General features: G+C 38.7%; 1 protein-coding gene across 1 annotated transcript; it reads left to right on the forward strand.

The window, feature by feature from the left end:
- Window positions 1–121: 121 nt before the first annotated feature.
- LGSN (lengsin, lens protein with glutamine synthetase domain) lies at window positions 122–22,853 on the forward strand. Its single transcript, XM_009077071.1, has 4 exons — window positions 122–151; window positions 7,312–8,275; window positions 19,367–19,545; window positions 21,654–22,853. Exons 1-4 carry the CDS (start codon window positions 122–124, stop codon window positions 22,851–22,853), a joined length of 2,373 nt encoding a protein of 790 aa, XP_009075319.1.
- Window positions 22,854–23,078: the final 225 nt, after the last annotated feature.

Genomic DNA, 23,078 nt, shown 5'->3' on the forward strand with positions numbered 1-23,078 from the left:
TTTACAGCAATTCTGTTTGAACTCACCTTTATTGTAGCTGTGCCTATAAATATGGGATGTCTTTCTACTCCATTTTTACTAGGTCATTTCTAATGGTGACCTGAACTAGAATGAAGTGGACATGAACAAAAAAGAAGATCTTACTCAGCAGGTAAGAGAATGATCGTGAATGATTTCTGAGCAGATGTGCTGATATAAAATACCTATTGCATCCACCTCAAGATTTCAAATTAGTGCATACTTCATTGTGGATTGTGTGCTAGGATCTTCATGCATGTGTGTTGAGCATGGTCTAAGTCTGAAGGAGATGCAGCTCTGGGGTTAAGCTGAAAAACCTCAATTTCCTTTTGGAAGCAACTCTTAACACATTGCTTTCACTTATAACTTTACCCAAAGTAATAGATGTCTAAAATCTGATCCTATTACTATCTGTGGGAAGACAGACTGGCTTTGACTTCCTTAATATAAATGAAAGCTCTGCAATTTGTGGACCAGGGCCTGACCTGGATTGGAGAGTGACACTCTTGAGTTAGGCTGCCAAGCTAAGTTTCTATATGAGTTCATTTTAAAACAGATTCTAGTCCTTAATTTGTGCTTCTATAGTTTCAAATCACCATAAAGGCAGGGTCAACTTATTAATTTCGAGGCTCAGCCTTACTTCAGGGTTTGTTTATTTTTAGTGGTTTTTTTTTGTGTTTGTTTGGTACGTGGTGCAGGTGGCATAGTCCAAGGAAAAGTAATTGCAAATAATCTTGTCCCAAGGACAACTCTGCTGCCTTGAGGCAGCACGAGAATCAATGACCTTGAGCAGCTCATCTGATAATTGCATGTGTAGTATGAAGGCTTTGGATGGGTGTAGCAGATAAAGGCAGGTGTCAGATGTGAAAATAAGCAGCACAGTATTGTGAGCTAACCTCATTCCATTCATTTTCACATGAAGGACTTTAATCAACTTGAGTATATTTATAAGTTTCGAAGAAGTAAGGAAGCTTTTCTTCTGCACCTCACATTGCCACACATCTCCCTTGACCTATGGCAGGTTTGTGCTTCAGCTGCTCTAACTGCAAAATAATCAGATATATCTAATATTTATGCCACTTTCAGGTCCTTCACTAGGAAGTTTTTGCAGCAGTTAATCACTCTCAAAGAGACACTTCATCGAGCAAGGTCACTGAGGGAGAAATTAGTCACAAAAATAATCTTGACAATGTACTGTGATCTTCATGTTTCTAGTTTCCAAGCCACCAGAGTGTGTTTATCGTTGCACACATTGTTTCAGCACTGCACCCAAGAGCCAAAACCTCTCTCTGTGCCTGGAGCTACTCCCTGGAATTAGCTGTGCTGTCCTTGGTACAACTCCATGGCCAGATTCCCTCCTGGTGCAAATCTTTGTAGCTCCAGTGGCTCCAGTGAAGCTGCATTAATTCCCAGCAGTAGATAATTTGTTCCTGCATCCTCTGCTCCTTCTCTGCCTGGTTGCTGGGGAGCAGCTGGGCAATGTTTCCATCTGCTAGGGGAAGGGGCAGGGAAAGCACTGGGACACAGGAGGACTTGCTTTATGGGCACACTTGTGTGAGGTCTTAAGCAGCATCTCCTGCTGACTTGGCTTCAAGTTTTTGAAATTCATTACTATGCAAAAAGATTAAATAAATTTGATGTACCAACCTGGGGGAACTGTAAAGAGTAACCAGGTTACAGCCAGAGTGGGACAGAAAAAGTTCCTCAGCATTTAGGGTTTCATGACATTTGAAATACTTTGAAAAACTGTGATTTTTGAATTAGACCTGGAAAGAAGTTCAGACAGTGTGAATAATGTCACATGTCAGCACTACTTCTATGATTCTATTTGAATTCTATGATTCTACTTGAATTCTATGATTCTACTTGAACAATATTTTTCGATTTTTTTTAGGCTGGAAACATTTAAGTAGTTTTCAAACAGTGTTTTACATGCTAGAAAAAAATCAAGCCTGAGTGAAGCTGTTTAAGCTTGCATAAATAAAAAATTCAGCCAGCCAAGCCTTATATATTTTGGACCTTTTTTTGGTTTAGTTTCCTATGTTTTTCTAACTCTTAGTTCTACCATTTTTTTACATTCCGATGTTCTTCGCAAAATTAATCTTTTGGTTTTTAAAAAGTCTTTGCCACAAACTCAGAATCATAGAATCAGCTGGGTTGGAAGAGACCTCAAAGATCATCAAGTCCAACCCTAAGGAGATGATCATAATCTGACCTCTTAATGGGCAGTTAAAATAATGGCTAAAATAAGTTAACAATCTGAAACAAAAATGAGAATGTGACTGAGACCCCAGTGCATTTTCTTGAGCTCTTGCATCACTTTTTTGGGTAGCCAGTAGCAGGAACATTGGTGTATTTTGTTGATTAGATATACAAAAGCTCCTGCTAGAGTTGCACCTTGCCTCTTTCACCTTTCCCTGCAATAGAAATCCTTTTGCAGCTATTCATCTGCAGTTACTCAGAGCATCTTTTAAACTAACTCCTTTTCTCTCCTTTTTTTTTCCTCTTTCAAATGCTCTGCTATGAGGGTTTTTTTGTCATTTCCCTGTCTCTTTTTGTCAATATGTTTTTGAGAGAGGTTTGTAAACCATGATAGCATTTGCAGTCTTGCCTGAGGTCATGACACAAGCAGCAGGAGAAAAACAGAAGGTTCCCTCCACAGCCTCTGAATTTGCCTTATAGAACACTACAGATACATTTTGATTTACTCATAAAATCCTTTTGAGGAAAAACTTCTAGAATTGCCTTGGATTTTCACCTGTGTTTCAAACACACTAGAAACCTCAGCATTTGTTATTCCTCCCAAAGGCAACACTTTACATTTCCAAATGCTCTCAGCTTGTGGATTGGCAGGTTTACAGCCAAACTGCCTTTTGGCAGTGCTGTATTGCATGATATAGTTAATGTTCCACTTCAGAGCTGCACAAAGCCTAAAAGTGAACACAAACTGATAAAGAAAAATTGCTTTAGATCTGTTTTCTGTGTCGCCACAAGATATAAAATGTCCATCAGCTGTAGAATCCTGATCACATGCCAAAAGTGGCATGTAATTGGATGAAGTAGAGCAAGCAATTCCATCTGCACAGTGCTGAAATATTTTCTTGCTGATATTGTCCTCTATCCTTTCCTCTTCCCACCTGCATGGTGCCTTACTATGCTGCTGTAATGCATGAGCATAGCCCTTATGCTCTGCTGATAACCAGAGACATCCAGATTTGTGTACTCAGACACTGCAGGTACATGGTGAACACAAGCAAAGCTGTTATTTCTATGAGCTGAGATTATCCATAAAGAGAAATTAGGTCTGATCCACCTCTACTCTTCCTGCCTCTTGTGGGACTTGTGCTGGTCCATCTCTAACTGAAAACTCCAGTGCAGTGGGAATTAGGTACCAGCACAAGTTGCAGCACTGGAACAAGTTGTCCTAACAGAAATCAGAACTTGAGGAAGTACCAATACCTATCAGTGACAAGCAGCATCAGATAAAACTTCAGAAAAAAATATCTGAATCTCAGTTTGTTGCTTTATGTGGGCTCCACTGTTTATATTTTGGACCTGATCCTTCTGGCAGGAATACTTGAATCACTGCCCAAAGCATTCACTTGCTAAGACAGAGAAACAAATTCCCAAACTGTCAAGACCTGTGATTTAAGGTGTCAGTAATATTTGTAAATAAGCTAATAAATGTGGAATGATGCTGAAACAAATGTTGGCTACAAGAGCTTTGAAGTAGCCTGAGTATCTCCTTTTACTGCTGCCTTAGAGCAACAAAAATGTAGGAACAATCAGAAAGAAAATGAAAAGTACTCAGAATTTTTGCCATATTAATGCCATGACTGTTTTGCTTTTCTTTCAGCATAGCAGGACACATGGTTCAATGAAATTAAGTCATGATTTGTGGCCAGCTCACTCACACCTTATCTCTTTCAAGGTGCTATTTCACTGAACCATCTGTCTTCTGTAGGAAAAAATCCTTTAAAGACTTAAAAAATTATACAGAAAATTCATAAGTCCTGTTCCTGGGTGCTCTCCCTTCTGTGCCCAGATACTGAGCCTTTTCTGATGGTACACACCACAAAAACTACTAGACAAGTAAGGCTGTGACATAACTCATGCAGTATGCCTTTTGCTGAGGACCTAAAGTATTGCATAGATTGTTCCCTATAATTTTGAGAGTTTTATTTATTTGAAGGTAAAAATATCACTGTTTTTGCTTAAAAGCAATGGACACAGTATCTGTTTTGGGTCTATAATCAAAACATTGTACCATAGTTTGTATTTCTTCATGGGGAAGAAACCATTTGCAGATTACTATACAGGCTGTCCAGCCTGGAGAAGAGAAGGTTGTGTGGAGACCTCAGAGCAACTTTTCAATATCTGAAGAGCCTACAAGGGAGTTGGAGAGGGACTCTGTGTTAGGAACTGCAGTGATAAGACAAGGGGTAATGGATTCAAACTGAAGGAGGGAAAGTCTACGTTAGATGTGAGAAAAAGTATTTTACTCTAAGGATGGTGAGACCCTGTCCCAGGTTGCCCAGGGAGGCTGTGGCTGCCCCAACCCTGGCAGTGTTCACAGCCAGGTTGGATGAGCCTTGAGCAACCTGATCTAGTGAGGAGGTGTCCCTGCCCAGGGCAGGGGTTGGGACTGGATGATCTGTAAGGTCCATTCCAACCCTTAAATTCTATGATTCTATGATACTATAGACACAGCAGTTATTAGAGATTGATTTCAAACTAATGTTTCCATTAACAAATGTACAAGTGATCAGTCCTTAACCTGGTCATCTTTATTCAGAAGGAATTTGTTTTGGTAAGGCCTATAATGTGGGGATGGTACCTTGTGTTCATGAAACTCTTTAGAATGGCAAATTATGTGAACAGGCAATTTTCTGGCATTTTGCTTTGGATACATTAACAACCCTTTGTCTGATTTCAGACAGGTGTTATAAAAAAGAATGTGCACAACTTTCCTTCAGTCATTTTGCTGAACATAGTTCAGATATATACAACAGGGAAAACAGGCAAAAACTTAGTCTAACTTTAAAATTTTCAGTGGTCAGCATTCAGCACAGAGAGTGGAAATACTTCATAAAGCAGAAATGCATCTGGTGTTGTGATTATGTTACTGGTTTCAAGTTATTCAAAGGAAACAACAACTTTATAAATTGGGAATCAGTATATTTTTATGATGACAATATATCTACTGTTGAAGTAGATATTTTTCCTAAATTAATTGCAAAATACAACCTTTTTATGGCAATAGTTTTCATAGCTGGAACTCTACTTTCTCTCAAAAAATAATTTTGTATACCTAGAAATTTAATATGATGACTTTAAGATTATTTGTGGTTTTCTGTATGACAGACACCAGTTCCTCCACCCTTACTGTTTCTCCCTCAGCTTCCTTCCCCTTTTTGTATTACTAAGGGAAGTGTTAAAATTCTCCATTGTAATTCTGCATTACAATCAGGTTTTGTCTGCTTTGCTGTTTCTTTCATTACATTTCTATTCCATAATGATGCAGAACTGTAGGAATTAGGCTGTTCCACATGGATGAATGTGTAGGGGTATCAGCAAACACCCAGAATTATTTTATGGGGTATTATAGGGTGTATTATGGGTATAAACCAAAGCCCTTGGATGAAGAAATGAGTTCATTAAAAACTGAGTGGTAAAACTAGGGTAAGCAAGGACTCCTGTTGGGAATGAGCTGGTAACTGTGTTTGATTGCAAGTGGTTAGCATGAGCACATCACTGTCTAGATATGTCCATGGAAGTTACAGGCACAGAGTGGTTTATTCTCCCTGTAGAGCTGGTGACCAGCAAGCTCCCAAAGTAGCTGTGCATACAGTGTGCCATAGAACTTTGAAGCAAGGGGAAGAGAGGAAGAAAATATTTCTGTGAGCTCTATGTTAGAGAAGTCATAAGTCCTTTTTTGCCTAGATAATGATGGGCAATAGCAAAATGAGAAAATAGTGAAAATAGGGAGGAATAATGTAGAAAAAGGGAGTTGTTGATGACCTTCATGGAGGCCACATAACTGTTTCCTTCCACATGCACATTAGATGCTGCTGCCTTTTCTTCTACATGCTTTTGTCTGCAACAGGAATCCCTTTTGCCTTACCCAGACTGGCATTCACTTTGCTTTTGTGCAGATCCCTTCTTCTGGAAAGTCAGAAATTGGAAAGAGAGCAGATGATTCCTGTGTTGAAAAGGTAAGGAATGGTCTCATTCAGAGGATATCCCTTGATTTCCCAGTGTTTTTACAGGTGTTAATTCCAGCCAAACCCAAGCAAACCAAGAACTGCTAATATGTCTTAAATGTATGCCTGAGTAGGTATTCATAAACAATATAACAGTTTGTGATTGGCTATGGGGTGATTTACATTTTGGTTAAACCATGTTAGGGAGTCTCTTTTAGGACTTGTGAGATGGAGAATTCAATCCCTGCCTTGATAGTGTATGAAAGAATTGATCACCCACAATATTAAAATCTCTGCTATTTTTTAATTTGAATGTGTCTGGTTTTGTTTTCCTGTCCTTTTCCCTGTCAGCATCAGACTAATCACACTTGTGATAGGCTCAGGATACTTAGGAGGGATGATGAACCAAACATTTCTTGATATTTTTGAGGGTAATGCAAACACATTAATTTCTGTAGCTCCTTTTTACACCTTTTCCACATTTATATCCATTTTAAAATCTGCTCCCTACAATAAAACCTATATCAATGTCATATATAAAGTTAAACATAATCCTCAGGTTCTTTCCTGTTTACACATCCAAGTCTGAGTTTTTCCTTTTGATAACTGATCTGGAACTTCAGTTATTTCTCCAAATTAGATCCTGAAATTAATTTAAAAGCTGTCTATTTTCAGGTTTCACTCCTCACACTTATAAGGATTTCCAGTGTTCTGTGTTTCAGGACAATAAATTTCCTTTATAAATACCAATACTTTTCATATGTGCAGGAATAAACTGAAACATAATTATTAAAACACAATTTTTTTCACATTTATAAGGGCACATTTGGCAAATGATGTGACACAGTGTACTATGTCTTATATTTTAAAAGCTATATTATGAGGCATTTTCACCAGTTTTGTTCTAAAATGTAAGAAAAATAATTCTATGAGAATTTTTAAAAATCAGAATAAGTGTCCACAGAGACCTCCATCAGCAAGAAATAATGGAAGTGCTACAAGGTAAATGCAGCTGGTGGTAGATCTCCAGTGCCATGTTCTGTGTCATTCATGCCTGTTATTTGGTTGTATATTTTATTGCTGGTTGCAGAACACATCTGAAAGTGACAATGATGAAGTTGATGGCAACAATATATGTGGTTTCAGAAAGAAAAAGGGAATCAAAGGTCCTACAGAGTATGTTCCTCCTTTAGAGAATGAGAAGATGGAGTTGTCCAGCACCTCAAAACTCCCAGATCCTTGTCCTCTTAAAGGATCCACTGGTTGCTCAGAGCCACCATCAGACCAGTCTCTCCAAGCAGGACAAAAGGACAGAGTGGGTCAGGACAGTTCCCATTCTAGCAGCGATGGGAAAGAAGACATCTCTGAAGAAACACAAGGAATCCAGGAAAAGGCAAACACTGGGGGAAGAATAGTGGGAAAAATTGACGAGGAGACAGACACAGCAGCTCAGCCAAAGCAGCCTGTGAGGTGCACAGGGAAAGGTGTCTGCGTGGTGGCAGTGCAGAGGGAAAAAGGCAGTGAGCAGGCAGGGAGGAAACCAGAAGAACGGGATGGGATAGAAGAAAGAGTTGTCAAGTTTCATGTGACGAAGACAGGCTGCCTGGGCAATGCCATCACCAGCCAAGGGAGCAGCCCTGCCAGCTCCTTCACAGGGGCACCTGGCATTTCCAAACGAAGCCTGCAAGAGTTGAAAAACCTTCTGAGTGAAGGTCCTGTGCCTTCTCATGGGCCCAGCTTCGGTGGCAGGGCAGGTGGCACTTTTGCTCAGAAAAATTTGAAACCCTGGGAGAAAGCAGCTGACAAGCAGAGCAGACACTTTGAGACCTTTGGTCCCCATTTCAGAGAGGAGAAGAGAAAGTATCACAGCTTCCACAAGGAGGGAGTGGGACAGCAGAGCAAAACTCTCCTGGCCCTCAGCTCTGCCGGCTCTGATCAGCAGCAACCAGAGGGAAGTGACGTGGATCAACTTATTCTGGGACTGCCACCAGCTCCTACACCAGCAGAAAGCACAGATCCTGAGGTTCAGTTTGACTCCTCCACAGGCCAAGCTGGTAAGGATGTTTAAACATCACCTGCTCTCCTGTTAAAGAAAATGCTTTGTTGTTTTTGTGGTGTTTTGTTAAGCTGCAAACTTGAGCCAGAGCTATTGTGTGAGAGAACTGACACCTGTGGTGTGTGTGTGATCAGGATGGATCAGAAGTTGTGCCCTAGATCCATGCAAGGCATTTATAAAGCCCAACTGCCTGACAAAAACTGCCACACACGTCTTTGTCACTAAACCTGAAATATTTCCTGATTTAAACTGAGTGTAGGCAGCATTTCCCAAAAGTCTGCTAGGTACTGCAAAGCTCTGATGGTATCTGGGCTTCTTCAAACTTCCTTTTTTTTTAACATTTCCAGCTATGGAAATTGCTCCCATGTAGAGATGATACTTTCAATTATTTGTCCTGTGAGAGGACTGGAATGCAAAAAAAAAATCTCATGTAAGTTATAGGGGAAGAAAAGCAAATGAGGCAGAGAACTTACACTTATTTTCATGCTGTTCAATAAATCCATTTGGGAAGTGTTTATAGAGACAATTTACACTTATTTTCATGCTGTTCAGTAAGTCCATTTGGGAAGTGTTTATAGAGACAATTAATTGCTATTAATAGGCTGTGATTTCTTTGAAAGTGTAAAAGCTATACTTGTGGACTAGTTGGATCAGCAAACTGGAAACTATTGTTTGCTGTGATAATGTAATGGGCCTGAGCAGGTTGTTGTTGTTTCCAGGCAGCACACAAACAACAGTTTGCCAGCTGAATAGATATCAGATTAATACATTTCCATGAGCATCAGGCTGAGATTATATTATCAGCTTTTCTGGATAGATATTTTACCTTCTGACTATCTCACTGATACGAGAAATATGAATCTCTTAATTGATAATGTACTTTATCCATCATTAAATATGTCATAAAAGATAATACTAGCAGTTAAGTGTTTACAGCAATATTAAGTTATCCCACTTGTTTTTTCAAGTGGCCTTTCAGAGGGGTAGAAACACTGCTAGACATACTCTGAAAACAGACAATTTGGAGATATCAAATGTTGTTAGCTACAGCAGGATTTCTCAGTAGACATTTTGTGTTACCCAGTTTGAACAAGTCTGAACAAGATATCCATGAACATTATCAGGGCACTGCATGAGGAATATAAAGCTTTGAAAAGATATTTCACGCTTGAATCACTCTCTATTCGTGTCTATTAGGATAAAGAGGTTAGAGGATTATTTCTCAGCCTACACTTGATGCTGTCCCCTACCCAGACTACACTGGTTTTCATACTGCTGAAAGGCAAAATGCATTGTCATATTTAGATTACTACTGTTTTCTCATTCTCTGCAAAACCAGCCAATAGAGTTTAATACATAGGAATAATTATTCTTTGTCATAACACCATTTACAAGGTACAGGGAACTGAAGGGATTTACTGTAGATTCCACACGGACATATCAACCCAATTTTAGGCACTTAATATGAAGGAACTAATCCAAGCTTATCACCTAGTCAATAAAGATAGGCATTTTGTCTTCCAAGAGGTATTAGGGTTGATGAAAAGTTGACCTCTGGAGGTGAGTGTATCTTTCCCAGGGTGGGGAAGAAGTCCTGTGATGATTAGTTTAGCTCATTTGTCTAACTCTGAAATGCCTAAAGCTACGTAGGGTTAATCCTACTCTCTATCACTGGGGATAGCAATGACTGTAAGAGAACTATAGATGAGAACTAACATTGAAAGGAGATGAGAGAAAACTGTTTTGCCTCATCCAAAACATATTCAAAATCAAAAGTTTTGGAATCTCATGAGATTTGGATTCCATTTGGCTTTGACCAAAGAAGTTCTAGGGCTCACTGTGCATTTCCAATAGTAAACTGAATGCACACAAAAAGTTTCTACATAATAAGAAATGTATTTGAAATTTAATTTTCGCTTAATACATTCAGTGACTTAAGTGAAAAGTTTTTAGATAAAATTCTGCACTCTCTAATGAGCTTTTGCATAAACAGTATTTCATTGCTGCCAGTGATTATTAGGATTGATAAGATCAAGGCCTAAATATTTTATCTTTATGACTAAAACATTATGTTAAATATTTTAGTTATCAAAGTGCCTGAAGTCTTGGATCTAAGATATCTTGACACTGAGTTGATATGAAATACAACCTCTTACAATTTGCAAGTTTTCAAATATTTGAACTTGCTCAAACCAGAAGACTTGATCCAAAACATTTACAAAAATTACAAGAGGTTGTATTTCAGATCTCTTCAGTGTTTAGACATGGCCAAAGTAGGAATTATCCTCTGTTGTTGTAAAAGTCCACAGTTAAGGGAAAATCTCTAGGGATCAGCAGTAATGGGTTAAAACATGCAGCTCAGCTGTAGTGATTCAGAGTACCTCAGAGGTTTGATATGCTAGTTACATGCTTAACATCTCTCAAAAATAATAAATCCCTGTAATTTTTCCCAAATTCTGGTTGAAAAATGTGGAAATATTACTGCATGTGCATTCTGTCCATTTCTTGTCAGCTCTTTTGTAGAAGAAGTGCTTGGACTTGGGAAAAAATAATAGAAAAGAGGAAGATGTGTTAGATATATTAAGATGTGCTAGATAGATATAGATAGTATGAAAAATTTTATGTGGACAGTGTCAGGGAAACTGGAGCTGAAGCGAAAGCTCTTTTAATCTAATGCTCTTTTCCATGGAAAGATAGAAACTAACACATGTAGCTAATTGGATGAATATACTGACTGCACTGATGTGAATTTAGGAATTTTATATAAGCTGTTCAGTGTCTGCATTCTTGGAGGACAAAGAGGGAAGATTCCAAACAGTAAAGAATCATATGAAATTTCATGTATATAGTGTTATATGACACTGCTTAGTGTGCACACACACATGGACATGAAAACGTTCACGTGCTGTATGTGTAGTGTATAGAGCACATAAGGTAAGTGTATATTAACCTCTCTGGACTCAGATCTTATCACATGCTGCTCTGCATGCTACTAAATTAGAATATTAATAATATGGTAGCCAGAGAGCAGGCCAAGGGAAGTAACTTTGTTGGAGCAATGTGAAGCACCCAAGGATCAAGATAGACCACACTCTTGGTGTGTCAACCCTCTCTGTCTCAGGGGGCTATGGGACACACACCCAGGGGCTGCAGGTGGCTCCAGCAGCCACACACACTCTATGTCAGAGGGACCTACAGAACCTGGTGCCACCACACAGGCTGAGGAGAAATCTCTCATGAAGCTCCTCATGAGACAACAGCACCTCCAGGTAGCTGGAGGTGGGCAGTGCACTGGATTCAGTCTAACACCTGGGGCTTCAAATTCTCTTTGTCTGTAGCTGGGATAAAAAATTATTTTAAAATCTACTTAGAGGAAATGGCAGAGCTGGGCCCCCCCAGAAACTTGAACAGGTCCAGGAGGAGATCCTCTCAACAGGGCTCATCTTTGTGAGGATACATCAAGTGAGGCCATGCAAATATGACCAAAGTGATCAGGGACTGTTTGAGAGGGAAAATTCTGAAGAAAGGAAATGTGTCTCAGCTATGGCTGCAGACACCAGTACCTACCTAGTGACTGTTGAAATGTCAAGTGCACAGTAAAAGAAGTTTGAATGCTTCAAGAACCACATGAAGTGTTATACAGGTGCTGACACCAAACACTAAGTTCCTTTGCTAACTTGTCTTTTTAAAGAAAAGCATATTGAGAAGACACTAACAGGTTGTATTTCATACTTATGAGAGGATTTCATCAGTCCTACAAGCAATTTTGTTTGCTTTGAGTGGATTTGATCAGTCCTACAAGCAATTTTGTTTGCTATTACAGTATGAACCTCATGTTGTCACTCTCAACTTGTTTAATGCTCTTATTTTCAGTAATAAGGCACTAACAAATGATGATACCTAGTATGTAGGGACAGAATTATGAAGACTTCAACAAAGCAAATAGCCTAAGCTTTTTGCTCCGTTGGCATTACAAAGTTTGCTCACACACTCTTAACAAAATTTGAGCTCCCTGTGTGGTTTCATTGTCCTCTGTGCTCACAGGAAGGTGCTGCTCACTAAGTCTGGTCAGTGGCATAGAAATAGAAATAGAGACTCTTTGGGCTCTGTACGTGAACAATCAGGAGGTATAAGTGGTCACTTCATAGTCACTGCCTCTGCTGTAATTCCTGCAGAGTAGCCATGTCTTACTTAGGGATTTAGGACTCCTTTTTCACTGGTTACCCTTCCCTGCTTTGTATTTCACATAATCTGTGCTGTTCTTACAGCTCTTCTAAAGTGAAAAGCCAAAACCATACCGTTCCTTTATGTTCTTTCCTTAAGCCCTATCTGCAGTTCAGTTCAATTTTTCTGTCCTTCCTTTTTCTATATTTTGAACCCAACTTGAACCTAGCAGGGCTGAACCTCAGCTCCTTTCTAAACCTTCTCAATTGCCCTTATTTTCTGTTGAAAAAATATCGTATTTTCTGTCTTGTTCTTTCCTTTTCCATCTCACTATTTTTTTTTTTTTTGCCTCATAAGCCCTAAGAGCAGCTGTTTTTCTTTAAACCAAAACTCTTAAGTCTCTTATCTTCCATACCAATAGATGAAATCTTCCTGCTCTGCAACTCTGTATGATTTTCCATTTTTCCTCTTAATCCATACAAAGCAAAAATGCTCAGATAGGATTTCCACACAATCTTTCTGATCTATTTTGTCCCATTTTAGGTGAGATTTAACTTATCTCTGTCTGGTATCAGTAATAAGCTAGTCATCCCAAGATCCTGTGTGAAAAAAAGTGGTGTATTCAGACAGTAATCTTTGCCACCCCTTGGAGATGTTTACTTTCTTTATAATAATAGTGAAAGAGTTAGATTAGACCTGATGCAAGTGAAATTTATTCTCTGCTTGATTTCTCTGTCAACTGCCTCTTCTTCTACAACATATTCCAGAAGATTTGAGTCCTTATTGTCAATACTGTACAAAATACCTTCCCTAAAACACTTTGTTTCCCATTTAGTGCAGTGCTCTCCCTCAATCTGGAAAGATTCAATTGCAGGTTGGATGGAGCTTTAAGGAACCTGATCTAGTGGGAGATGCCCTTGCCCATGGCAGAGACATTGATACTAGTTGATGTTTAAGGTTCCTTTCAACCCAAATTATTGTAAAGTTCTAAAAGATTCTCACTTGATTTCTTTAAATTAGGTCAAATACTTTTAGACCAGAAGTGTCTTCCCAGTTTGCAATAGTGTATACCTCAGTTCATGCAACTTTGCTCAGTGATTCCTTCCTTAAATCCATAATTTCTGTTTGAGCTTGAAGAAAGATCTGCCAGTGTAGATTCATCATATTTAGGATTATTAGTTAGGTAGTTCCAGTGGAAATTACTCACCTTAATTTTCTTTTAGACACCTGCATGTTTTGTTTGCAAATCCTCTGGCCTAAGTGAAATAATTTTCACATTCAGTACAGAAGACATGGATACAAAATACCTGGAATGTAGAAAAATATAGGTTATTTATTTTATCTTTCATTTTAAGAAATAAAACCTTATTTTTGTATTTGATTCTTGGTGATGTATCTCCTCTGAGAAGCTGTGTCATGTTGCTGTCATGAAGTATAGAAGGAATAATTCATGGAAGATTGAAGCTGTCTGTCAGTCTCAAAATTAGCTATAAAACTCATGAAAAAAGTGAGCGTCTCCATGTCATAGCAGTAAAAATTCTGCTTTGCAGTTAAGATTCAAGAAGAATGCAGACTGTCATGAGACAAAGAAACAAATGAAAAAAAACATTAAAAATATCAATATCAAATAGATCAATATATTTACTTTGATAAGTTTCTGGTATGCTTAAGTATTTATTCTGCTGTTAAGGGTCTTTTAGGGGAGTAGAAATATGAGGAAGGAAACAACTTTTTAGGCACTTTGCCACAGAAATCGAATCAGTAAACATTTTTGGTGAAGCTGAATTTTGGGTGAAAAAGAAGTGTAAATTGCATAATGTTTTCAACTGAAGATGTTTCTGATCACTATTCACAGCAATAGTACATTCACAGTACTCATTTCTGTTTACCATGTCAAAAACCAGATGGAAATAGAAAACTAGAAATAGGAACTATATAGGAAGAGCTGTGGCTGTGATATATGGTATAGGAAGAGCTCCTGTAAGTCATCCAAAGTTTGAGAAATAGAGGCTGTTAATGTTTGAACACAGAAGATGATATATGGTATAGGAAGAGCTCATGTAAGTCATCCAAGGTTTGAGAAACAGAGGCTGTTAATGTTTGAACACAGAAGTGAGAGCAGTAAGTAACATGATATACAAACCAAGTCAAGTGGCTGTTCTTATACATACAAACCAGTGTCTTGTAAGGAGGAGCAGAGATATTTAAATTAGTTCTGACAGGAATTTCTGTGGGATTTAGAAGAGTGTAGAAGTGTGATTACCTCACGGGACTCATTGCTAGTGAATATCAACAGCACAAGGTATCCACTTTATGACGGGGCCATGGGACTCACTGCTAGTGAATATCAACAGCACAAGGTATCCAGTTTATGAAGGGGTTCAATATTCACATTGATCTTCAGAGCATCCAGTGGTAGATTTCTAAGGACGTAGAAGAAATTAAAGCTAATTTGGTTATTAACCCTCCTGCTCCTAACCACGAGTCTGTCTTTTTGGGAAGGAACTACAACCCCCATTCTCTTTAGACAGACTGTTTTGCAAAGAACACCTGCTAATAGCTGTTGCCAATGTCAGCTCTAAAGTGAAGAAATGCTGCCTGGAGTGGCATAGCAATTTCTGTCCTTGCAAGGACTTTTATTTCCCTGCTGCTCTGGGACAGTGACAGGTGCCATAGGATGCCACAGGGCACAGGGAGGTGCTCTCTGGGGCAGTGTGGGACTCAGGTGTGCCCAGGCTGCCTCGTGGGGCAGGGGGAGGCTGTGAAGCAGCTCTGTGGCTGCAGCACTGTGGTGTCAGGAGGGAGAATGTCTGGCACAACTGGTGCTGCTGGAGGGGCAGTGGGAGAAATCATAGAGTCAACCAGGTTGGAAGAGACCTCCAGGATCATCCAGTCCAACCCTACCGTGGTCACTAGACCATGGCACTAAGTGCCACATCCAGTCTCAGCTTGAAAACCTCCAGGGATGGGGAATCCACCACCTCCCTGGGCAGCACATTCCAATGCCTGAGCACTCTCTCTGGAAAAAATCTCTTCCTAATATCCAACCTAACCCTCCCCTGGCAGAGCTTGAGTCTGTGCCCTCTTGTCCTGCTGCTGGTTCCCTGCAAGAAGAGACTGGGGGAGAACTGCCAGAAACATGTCCTTCTCCAGTGCATGATTTGTATCTGGAGTGTTCCTGCTGGTTATTGCCTTGTGTTCCACTGGTGGCTGTGTATTTCAGTGAAGAGCTTACAATATTACTACATTTGTTAGGTCAACCTGTGCCTGTCATTGTCAAGTCCCCTGGCAACATGTAGCACGTTCTTTTCATTTCATCAGCTTGACACAGTCACCTCTTCCAGAGATGAGATATTGTTTGCATTAGTTATTCTGTGATTTAATAAGGGACCATGGGAAGGGAATCCTTCGAACAAGCAGAAAATGAGAGATTGATCTGGGACATGTGAACTTTCTTCTGTTGTGGCACTTTTCTCTTGCTGAGAAGGGAAAGCTGATGTCAACTATTTGCCCTAGCATTGCCCAGCTGCTCTCAGCAACTGAAAGATTTCAATATCAATAATATTTAATAATGATAAATAATAATATTAAGAATTACACCACCCTTCTGCTAGGAATAATAATAATAATTTAAACATTTTAAAGATTTTCTTGTAATATTTTTAGTTATGTATTATTAATGTTTTTTAAATATGTGATGATATTCTGTTTATAATTGTAGATATTTTGAACTAATTACAGTAGAAAAAGGAATAATACTAATTGTTTCTCAGTGGTAATTTAAGAGGGAAATACAGATAAAACCACAGACAAAGAAACATTAAGTTCCTTTCTGTGTCCTGATGATTTGGTGAAGATTTTGAAGGATTTCAAAGGATTTTTAATGGATTTTTAAAATGAAAATCTGAACAAAAAGCTGAGCATCTTGTTGATTTTTCATTATTTCCATAAGCAGAATTTTTGAAATGAAAGAGAGATGCCATTATTTCTAGAGGCCCAGAGAGTTAGGGAAACAGTTATACTCATGAACAGACTCCTCCCTCACAGGAGTGTGAGGCTTTTAGACTGTGATCCTAAATCAACCAGAACTTTCTAATATTTATTAATTAGCTGCCTTATTTCCAGCAACTAATGACCTGGATAATGACTCTATGAGCAGGGTAAAGACAGAGCACTAAGTTCCTACTATACCTTTCTAAACTTTAATCATATTTGGCTTCGTGGATGTAGTTTGACAGTGATTTTAGTGGCCAGCAAGAAAAATTATTTTGGGACCTGTTCTGGAGAAAAATAAGTAGTCAGTGGTTATTCACTAAATATTGCTTAAGAAACAAATCCCCTTTCATATTTTCAAAATCAATCAGAGATCTTAAATCATGAAGATATTTTTGTCTGTCTTACAATTTACAGAGACTTATTATTTCAATGGGAAAGCTAGTCTGCAAGTGATATAAAAGATAAACTCTAAAAAGTGCATGAAGGCTGCATGGCTGTTTCCATTGACTCTAAAGGATTTTGCATAGAGGATCTCATAAATATATCTGTCTTTTGACTAGTGGGATATCTAGACTGGTGCACAGACTAATTTTAGCCTAATACTATATCAGTATAAGCATTTTTGTCTCATGACTTAAAAGTATATATCTTCAATCATAACAAGTCCAACTGGAGAAGAAAAATTCTTGTTTCTTCAGGTAATAATTTTAGCTTATTTTATAGGAATTTTCTGTTAATTTATGTTAGTTCATAGAATATGATTATTAATTGATGTATTTGTTCAAATAACATTAGCTTGAAGGCAACAGATGCCTGTAATGAACAGACTAGAGGGAATGGTCATACGCTGAGATGAGAGATTCAGATTAGATGTTAGGAAATATTTTTTCCCTGTTAGGTTGTTCAGGCACTGGAATATTGCCCAGGGAGATGCTGGAGTCACCATCCCTGGAAGGGTTTAAGAGATTTTTGGATCTGGTTTAGGGTTTAGGGGTTCCAGCAGTGACAGATTAATGGTTGGACTTGATAATCTTTGAGGTTTCCTCCAACCTTGATGTTCCATGATTCTATGAAATTCTATGAATTTATTAGATTCTCCTAATCTAATAAACAGCCACAGTTTATTAGCTGTTAATAAACTTCTAAACAATGGTCATGTTTATAAAGAGTTCAAATCTGGTAAAGCCCAGTAAATATGATGTTGTAGAACAACCTTACAAGCAGTAATCAAATAGCTATTACATGGATGGCATAGGCAAGTCATGTGTGTTGTAAAACAACCTTACAAGCAGTAATCAAATTACATGGATGGCATAGGCAAGTCATGTTTTGGCAGCACCTGTAACAGAGTGAGTGTTACACAAAATTTGTAAACAGGACTTTCTTGGTTAATGTTCATCTTTTAAAGGACATATTGCCCTAGTGTTTATAGAAGACACTATAAAAAAAAGCTATTTCCATAAGCAGCTTACAGCTGAAGCAGATCAAAGGGAAAGATACCACGAGGGGAAGTGGATGTGACAAAATTCTTTACTTGCTTTTGCCTTTTCAATTTTTAGTTTGTTTTCCTGCAGACTCTTATATTTACTTAAAATTTTGTCCTGTGCTTTCACCTGCTGTTCCTCAGGGAACACTGTTATTACTCAACCTCTTCTTACTTTACCAACTTAAAATAAGGAGGATGCTCCAGTAATATTCAAAGGCTCTGAGAAGTCTATGACCATGGATGAGTTTACTGCCTTCTCAGGGAATAATCTGACAGCCTTGTGCTGGGCCAGCTGGAGAGCCTTCTTACAGCCTTGCAGTTGGCTGTCCTACTTGCCCCAAAGAGAGGTCAAAGAGATGTGTTTGTTCCTGCTGGCTACTGCTAAAGGAGATCTGCTCTAGTTCAGGTAATTTACTACTGGAGAGATTGGGATTGCTCCCACTGACCTTCAGAGTGCCTCAGCATGAAGCTTTAAGTTTCCATTTGAAGGGCAGTGGTGAGTGGTTGCTACTGGTGATCTTCCACTGTGGATCTGAAAGATCTGCAAAAGATCTTTCAAGTAAAGTCTGATCATATCCTCAGGAAGAATGGAGGAATTTTCTTCCAGAAACTAAGAAACAAGTATTTTTTTTCACATTTTTTTCATAGCTTAATATAAAATTTCCACCTTGGTCTAGTTTATTGCACTGAGTGGAAATTAATGCCTTATGTAGTTCAACTGGAATAAGAGGAGGACAGTACACAGATGCTCATAAGAAAAACAGGCTGAAGAGATAAAAGGTCATTGAAAGGAAGTTATTGGGCTCAGTTCTCTGCTCCATTGTGGAAGTTACACTCAGATGTTACTGCTTTCATGTCGAGAAGTTGATACAGTCCTACAGCTGCCATAATGCAGTCAAGAAGACAACTCCATAACAGCAAAAACACAAATGCATAGACTTCCTTTAGAAGTCACTGCCTGTGGAGGAGGAGACTGCAGTCCTCCTCAGGAGGTCTTCAGAAAGGTTTAGTAGAAGACAAGTGCCATTTTTATCATGTTTCTTTATCCATGCACTTTTCAAAGTCGTTGAAGGAATATAGCATCTATATTCTGTCAGTCTTCAATGGGAAATAGGTATCCAGTTGCTATTTGTGCTACTAAATACACTCAACAAAAGAGCTGAGGTATCCCTCAGAAATCCCTGGCTTTACCATGATTCCTCTGTGTTCTCAACTTGAAAAAAAGTTTTCAGTTATAAATCATTCCAAAAAAATGTGGGACTTTATACAGGGTGTGAGGGAAAAATATGTGTTTATTTACCAAATTGTTTCATGATCCATAGCTTTTGCTCCTTTTTCTTTTTACCCTCCATGCTGCAATTTCCCACCACTGCAGTTTTTAGAGCAGCCTGTATTCCAACGTTAATTATTTTGTTTGACGTGAACATTCCTCTTCACTTGTAGCATCCAACAGAGACCCTGATGTAAACGGCCTTGAAAGTCCAACTCTCCTTCACCTGTTCTCTCATATTGAATTTATTAAGCAGCAGATGGCCAGGGACAACGTGCAGTTTGTCAGATTTGAATCAATAGACCTCCATGGTGTGTCAAGATCAAAGAATGTTCCTTCTCGATTTTTTCACGTAAGTTTTTTGGTTTCTAGCTGAACCTTTATATGTTTTCATGACCCCAGCCATAAATTATGTCTTTTTTCCATAGTGCAGGCAGCAACTCAAACTTAGAACAAATTATCTGTGCCCTCCATTTGCTCAAGTTCCCAAAGGATCTAGACTTCTTTCATCACTGCAATCATCTATTCCTCTGTTCCCCCAAAGAGTAATCTAATTAAAGAACTTCTCTTCTTTGAAGTTCTAATAATCTCTTTCCTCAGAATTATCTTTTCAGGTTCAATGCATTATAAAAGTTTTTGTTTTACTGAACATCAGTAAAGTGCAAAAAGAAAGGAGTGAACACTGAAAAAAAAGAAAATGACTGAGTGAAAATAATTTCAGTTATAAGAAACTTCATGGTTGTCAATCACACAGGAGAATAATGTTGAGTTACATGATGACTTAATAACAATATTTGCTATATTAATGATTGAGGAAATAAGATCATATTAGGAAATAATCCTCACTTTTCAGTATATTGCTTCTGTGATACTTCATGTGCATATCTGTATTATACTTGCACACATATCACTATGAATATTTTAAACTTTACTGAAAGATCTCAAAAAAGATAAGAACATGAGGAGATGTAGAATACTTTTGTTTCAAGTTCCTTCTGAAGCCCAAGTTGTGTATTCATTATTTCCCTTTTAGATATTGCTAAACTGCAACTGTATCACCTAAATATAATTTGCTCTCTTGATGTCATTCGGCTTTTAGAAAAACAAACTTCTCAGTCATTTTAATTCTTGTGAAGGGTGCTAGGTTAATTGTAACTTCTCTTTCAGTTGCTATGCCAAATTGCAAATGTCCAGATCAGCGTGTTCAGCTTTGGTGTCAACCTTACTTACCAACAAATTGAAGCTCTGACAGCCTAAATTTTGGGGCAATAAGAAATGTGTATACATAAAGAACAGTTTTTGGGGTAGCAGGGTTAGAGGAGGGAGAGGCACTACCATAGAGTAATCTTCTTGAAGACCTTTTCAGTGTCAAATGGACAGCTTAGATACCTTGGAGCAGAATTCACCAGTCTGCAGTTTTGGCTATGGGTGTCACACAGGGGGAAATTATCCCACTGGACTGCCACTTAAGAGAAGACAGACTTTATTCTTTCAGTCATTCATTGCCATTCATTCATTCATTTATACTAAGAGAGACTACTGTGTGCAGTTTGAAGTATTTCAACAATTTTCCAACTGTATAGGCAAAATTTTGGTTTTTTTTCAGCTGCCCTTTTTTAGGTTTGTTCTGTCTCCTCTGCTCAGTCAGATGGCAATCCTTTCCCTTAGATGAATAAAGGTAAGATGCAAACATGAGCCAAATTTCAGTTCATCGAGCTCAGCCTAATTGCATTTTTTATCAGTTAAATGCTTGGATGTAAGGTAAATTGTAAAGATGCTTGTTTGAAGGTAGATGATCCTTCCTTGGGGTCCAATGTTTCTGTTCAAATGGAGAAGGAAATGTAACAATGAGTTTGTCCTGTTTGCTGCCTAAAAGGGATATACTGAGACATTTGGAAGTGCTTCCCTGCCTTTTGTGCCCAAACTTATTAAGTCCAGAAAGTGAGATTTTTCTGCTAAACATTGCATCTGAAACACACTGAGGTACATGGCATGGCATTTAAAGAGAAGTCACAACATGAATCTGTATTGCCATGAGTGTTGTGTGGTCACTTGGATCTAGGTAAAGAAAATGCTCAGAGGATATGGAAGCTGAACAGACTAACTGTGGGTAGAAGTTTGACTTGCAAAGTTTGCACCTAACTGGTGATGTCAATAATTCTATAAAGACTATAAAAGAAAGGTGTTGAACCTTTTTTTTAGTTCTTTATGGAAATAAAAAAAATTATCATTGGAACAACTGATGCCAGAATTTTCACACCAATCTTGCAGAAAGTTTTTTAGCCTCATAATGGCACAGTAACCAACTCTTGCCCTCTGGTTTAGTGATCACTGCCTTTTAGTGTTCTCTTAGGAAAAATACTGTTGCTGAGAATCTGAGTTGCACATATTTCATGTACATAAAAAATACCTTTGTCCTCTTTTCTCATTTGGTAATATGTCATTCTGCTCTGTGTTTAGGAGAAAGCAATTCATGGTGTTGCCATGCCTAGAAGTTATCTCGAGCTGACGCTGAATCCTAAAGATAATGAATTAGATTACATAAATGCAACCAATTTTAATTGTGACATAATTCTGAACCCGGATTTATCGACGTTTCGAATACTACCCTGGACTGAGCAGACTGCAAGAGTGATATGTGATTCCTTCACTGTGCTGGGCAATCCACTCATGACCTCACCAAGGCACATTGCCAGGAAGCAGCTGAGCCAGCTTCAGGACAATGGCTTCTCCCTGCGCTCTGCATTCACTTATGAATTTTGTATTTATGGCATTACTGAAGTTGTAAATTCCAAGACAATATCCTTTCCTGCAGCCACGATACTAAATAACCATGACCAGACTTTTATTCAGGAGCTCATTGAAGGAATGTATTATGCTGGTGCCAACATTGAAAGCTTTTCTTCTTCCAGTGGGCCTGGGCAAATGGAGATCACTTTTCATCCAGCATTTGGCATAGATGCTGCTGACAGTGCCTTCACGTTCAGAACAGGCATTAAAGAGGTGGCTAAGAAGTATAACTACGTGGCTAGCTTTTTCTCAGAATCAGGATTCTACAATTCAGGGGCTCTGTCACATAGCCTGTGGGATCTGAACGGCCAAAAGAATTTGTTTTCTGCTGGTTATGGAGTTGAGGAGCTCTCAGAGCTTGGAAAAAATTGGTTATCAGGTCTCTTGGCACACACAGCAGCTATCAGCTGCCTGATGGCTCCTACCACCAGCTGCCGTAAGCCTTATTCTAAATACAGTAAAGAATCCAAAGAGACTGTCAATGCAAAATGGGCATACAATGACAACAGCTGTGCCTTTAATGTCAAATGTCATGGTGGAAAAGGCACTAATCTAGAGAACAAACTAAGTTCTGCTGCAGCAAACCCCTACCTGGTTCTTGCTGCTACTATTGCTGCAGGCCTTGATGGAGTAAAGAGAGGACTTAGGTATGATGATATGCTCGAAGAGGAAAATGACACTGGTGATCTGAAACATTCGTTAGTCCCTCTGAAACTAGAAGATGCTCTTGTTGCACTGGAGAAAGATTCGTGCATTAAGGAAGCATTAGGTGAAACTTTTATCCGGTACTTCGTTGCCATGAAACATTATGAGTTAGAAACTGAAGAAATGGATAGTGAGCGGAATAAATGCCTGGGGTATTTTATTTAGAAGGAGCACTCTTCTGTAGTGATGCTGTGTCTGCATACAGGGAAAGGCTGGGATTCTTGAAATTAGTAAATATACTTCAAAATGTTTTTAATGCTTTGAGATTTTTTCCCCTCCTCCCACCATGTACAATAGTATGTAGTGATTGCCCTTTATTGTGCATGTGCATTCATGGCAGTGCAAAGCTGATATATTCATGAAACAACAGTGACAGACTTTTGAAAAACA

The sequence above is a fragment of the Acanthisitta chloris genome, unplaced genomic scaffold (genome assembly GCF_000695815.1).
Source record: "Acanthisitta chloris isolate BGI_N310 unplaced genomic scaffold, ASM69581v1 scaffold14646, whole genome shotgun sequence".
Taxonomy (NCBI): domain Eukaryota; kingdom Metazoa; phylum Chordata; class Aves; order Passeriformes; family Acanthisittidae; genus Acanthisitta; species Acanthisitta chloris.

What these genes read in the sequence shown, in the direction of transcription:
- LGSN (XM_009077071.1), top strand. Translation starts at nt 122, where the DNA reads ATGAACAAAAAAGAAGATCTTACTCAGCAG. An exon ending in AAGAAGATCTTACTCAGCAG is followed by an intron (nt 152 to 7,311) that starts GTAAGAGAATGA and finishes TGCTGGTTGCAG; the next exon opens with AACACATCTGAAAGTGACAA. An exon ending in TTCCTTCTCGATTTTTTCAC is followed by an intron (nt 19,546 to 21,653) that starts GTAAGTTTTTTG and finishes CTCTGTGTTTAG; the next exon opens with GAGAAAGCAATTCATGGTGT.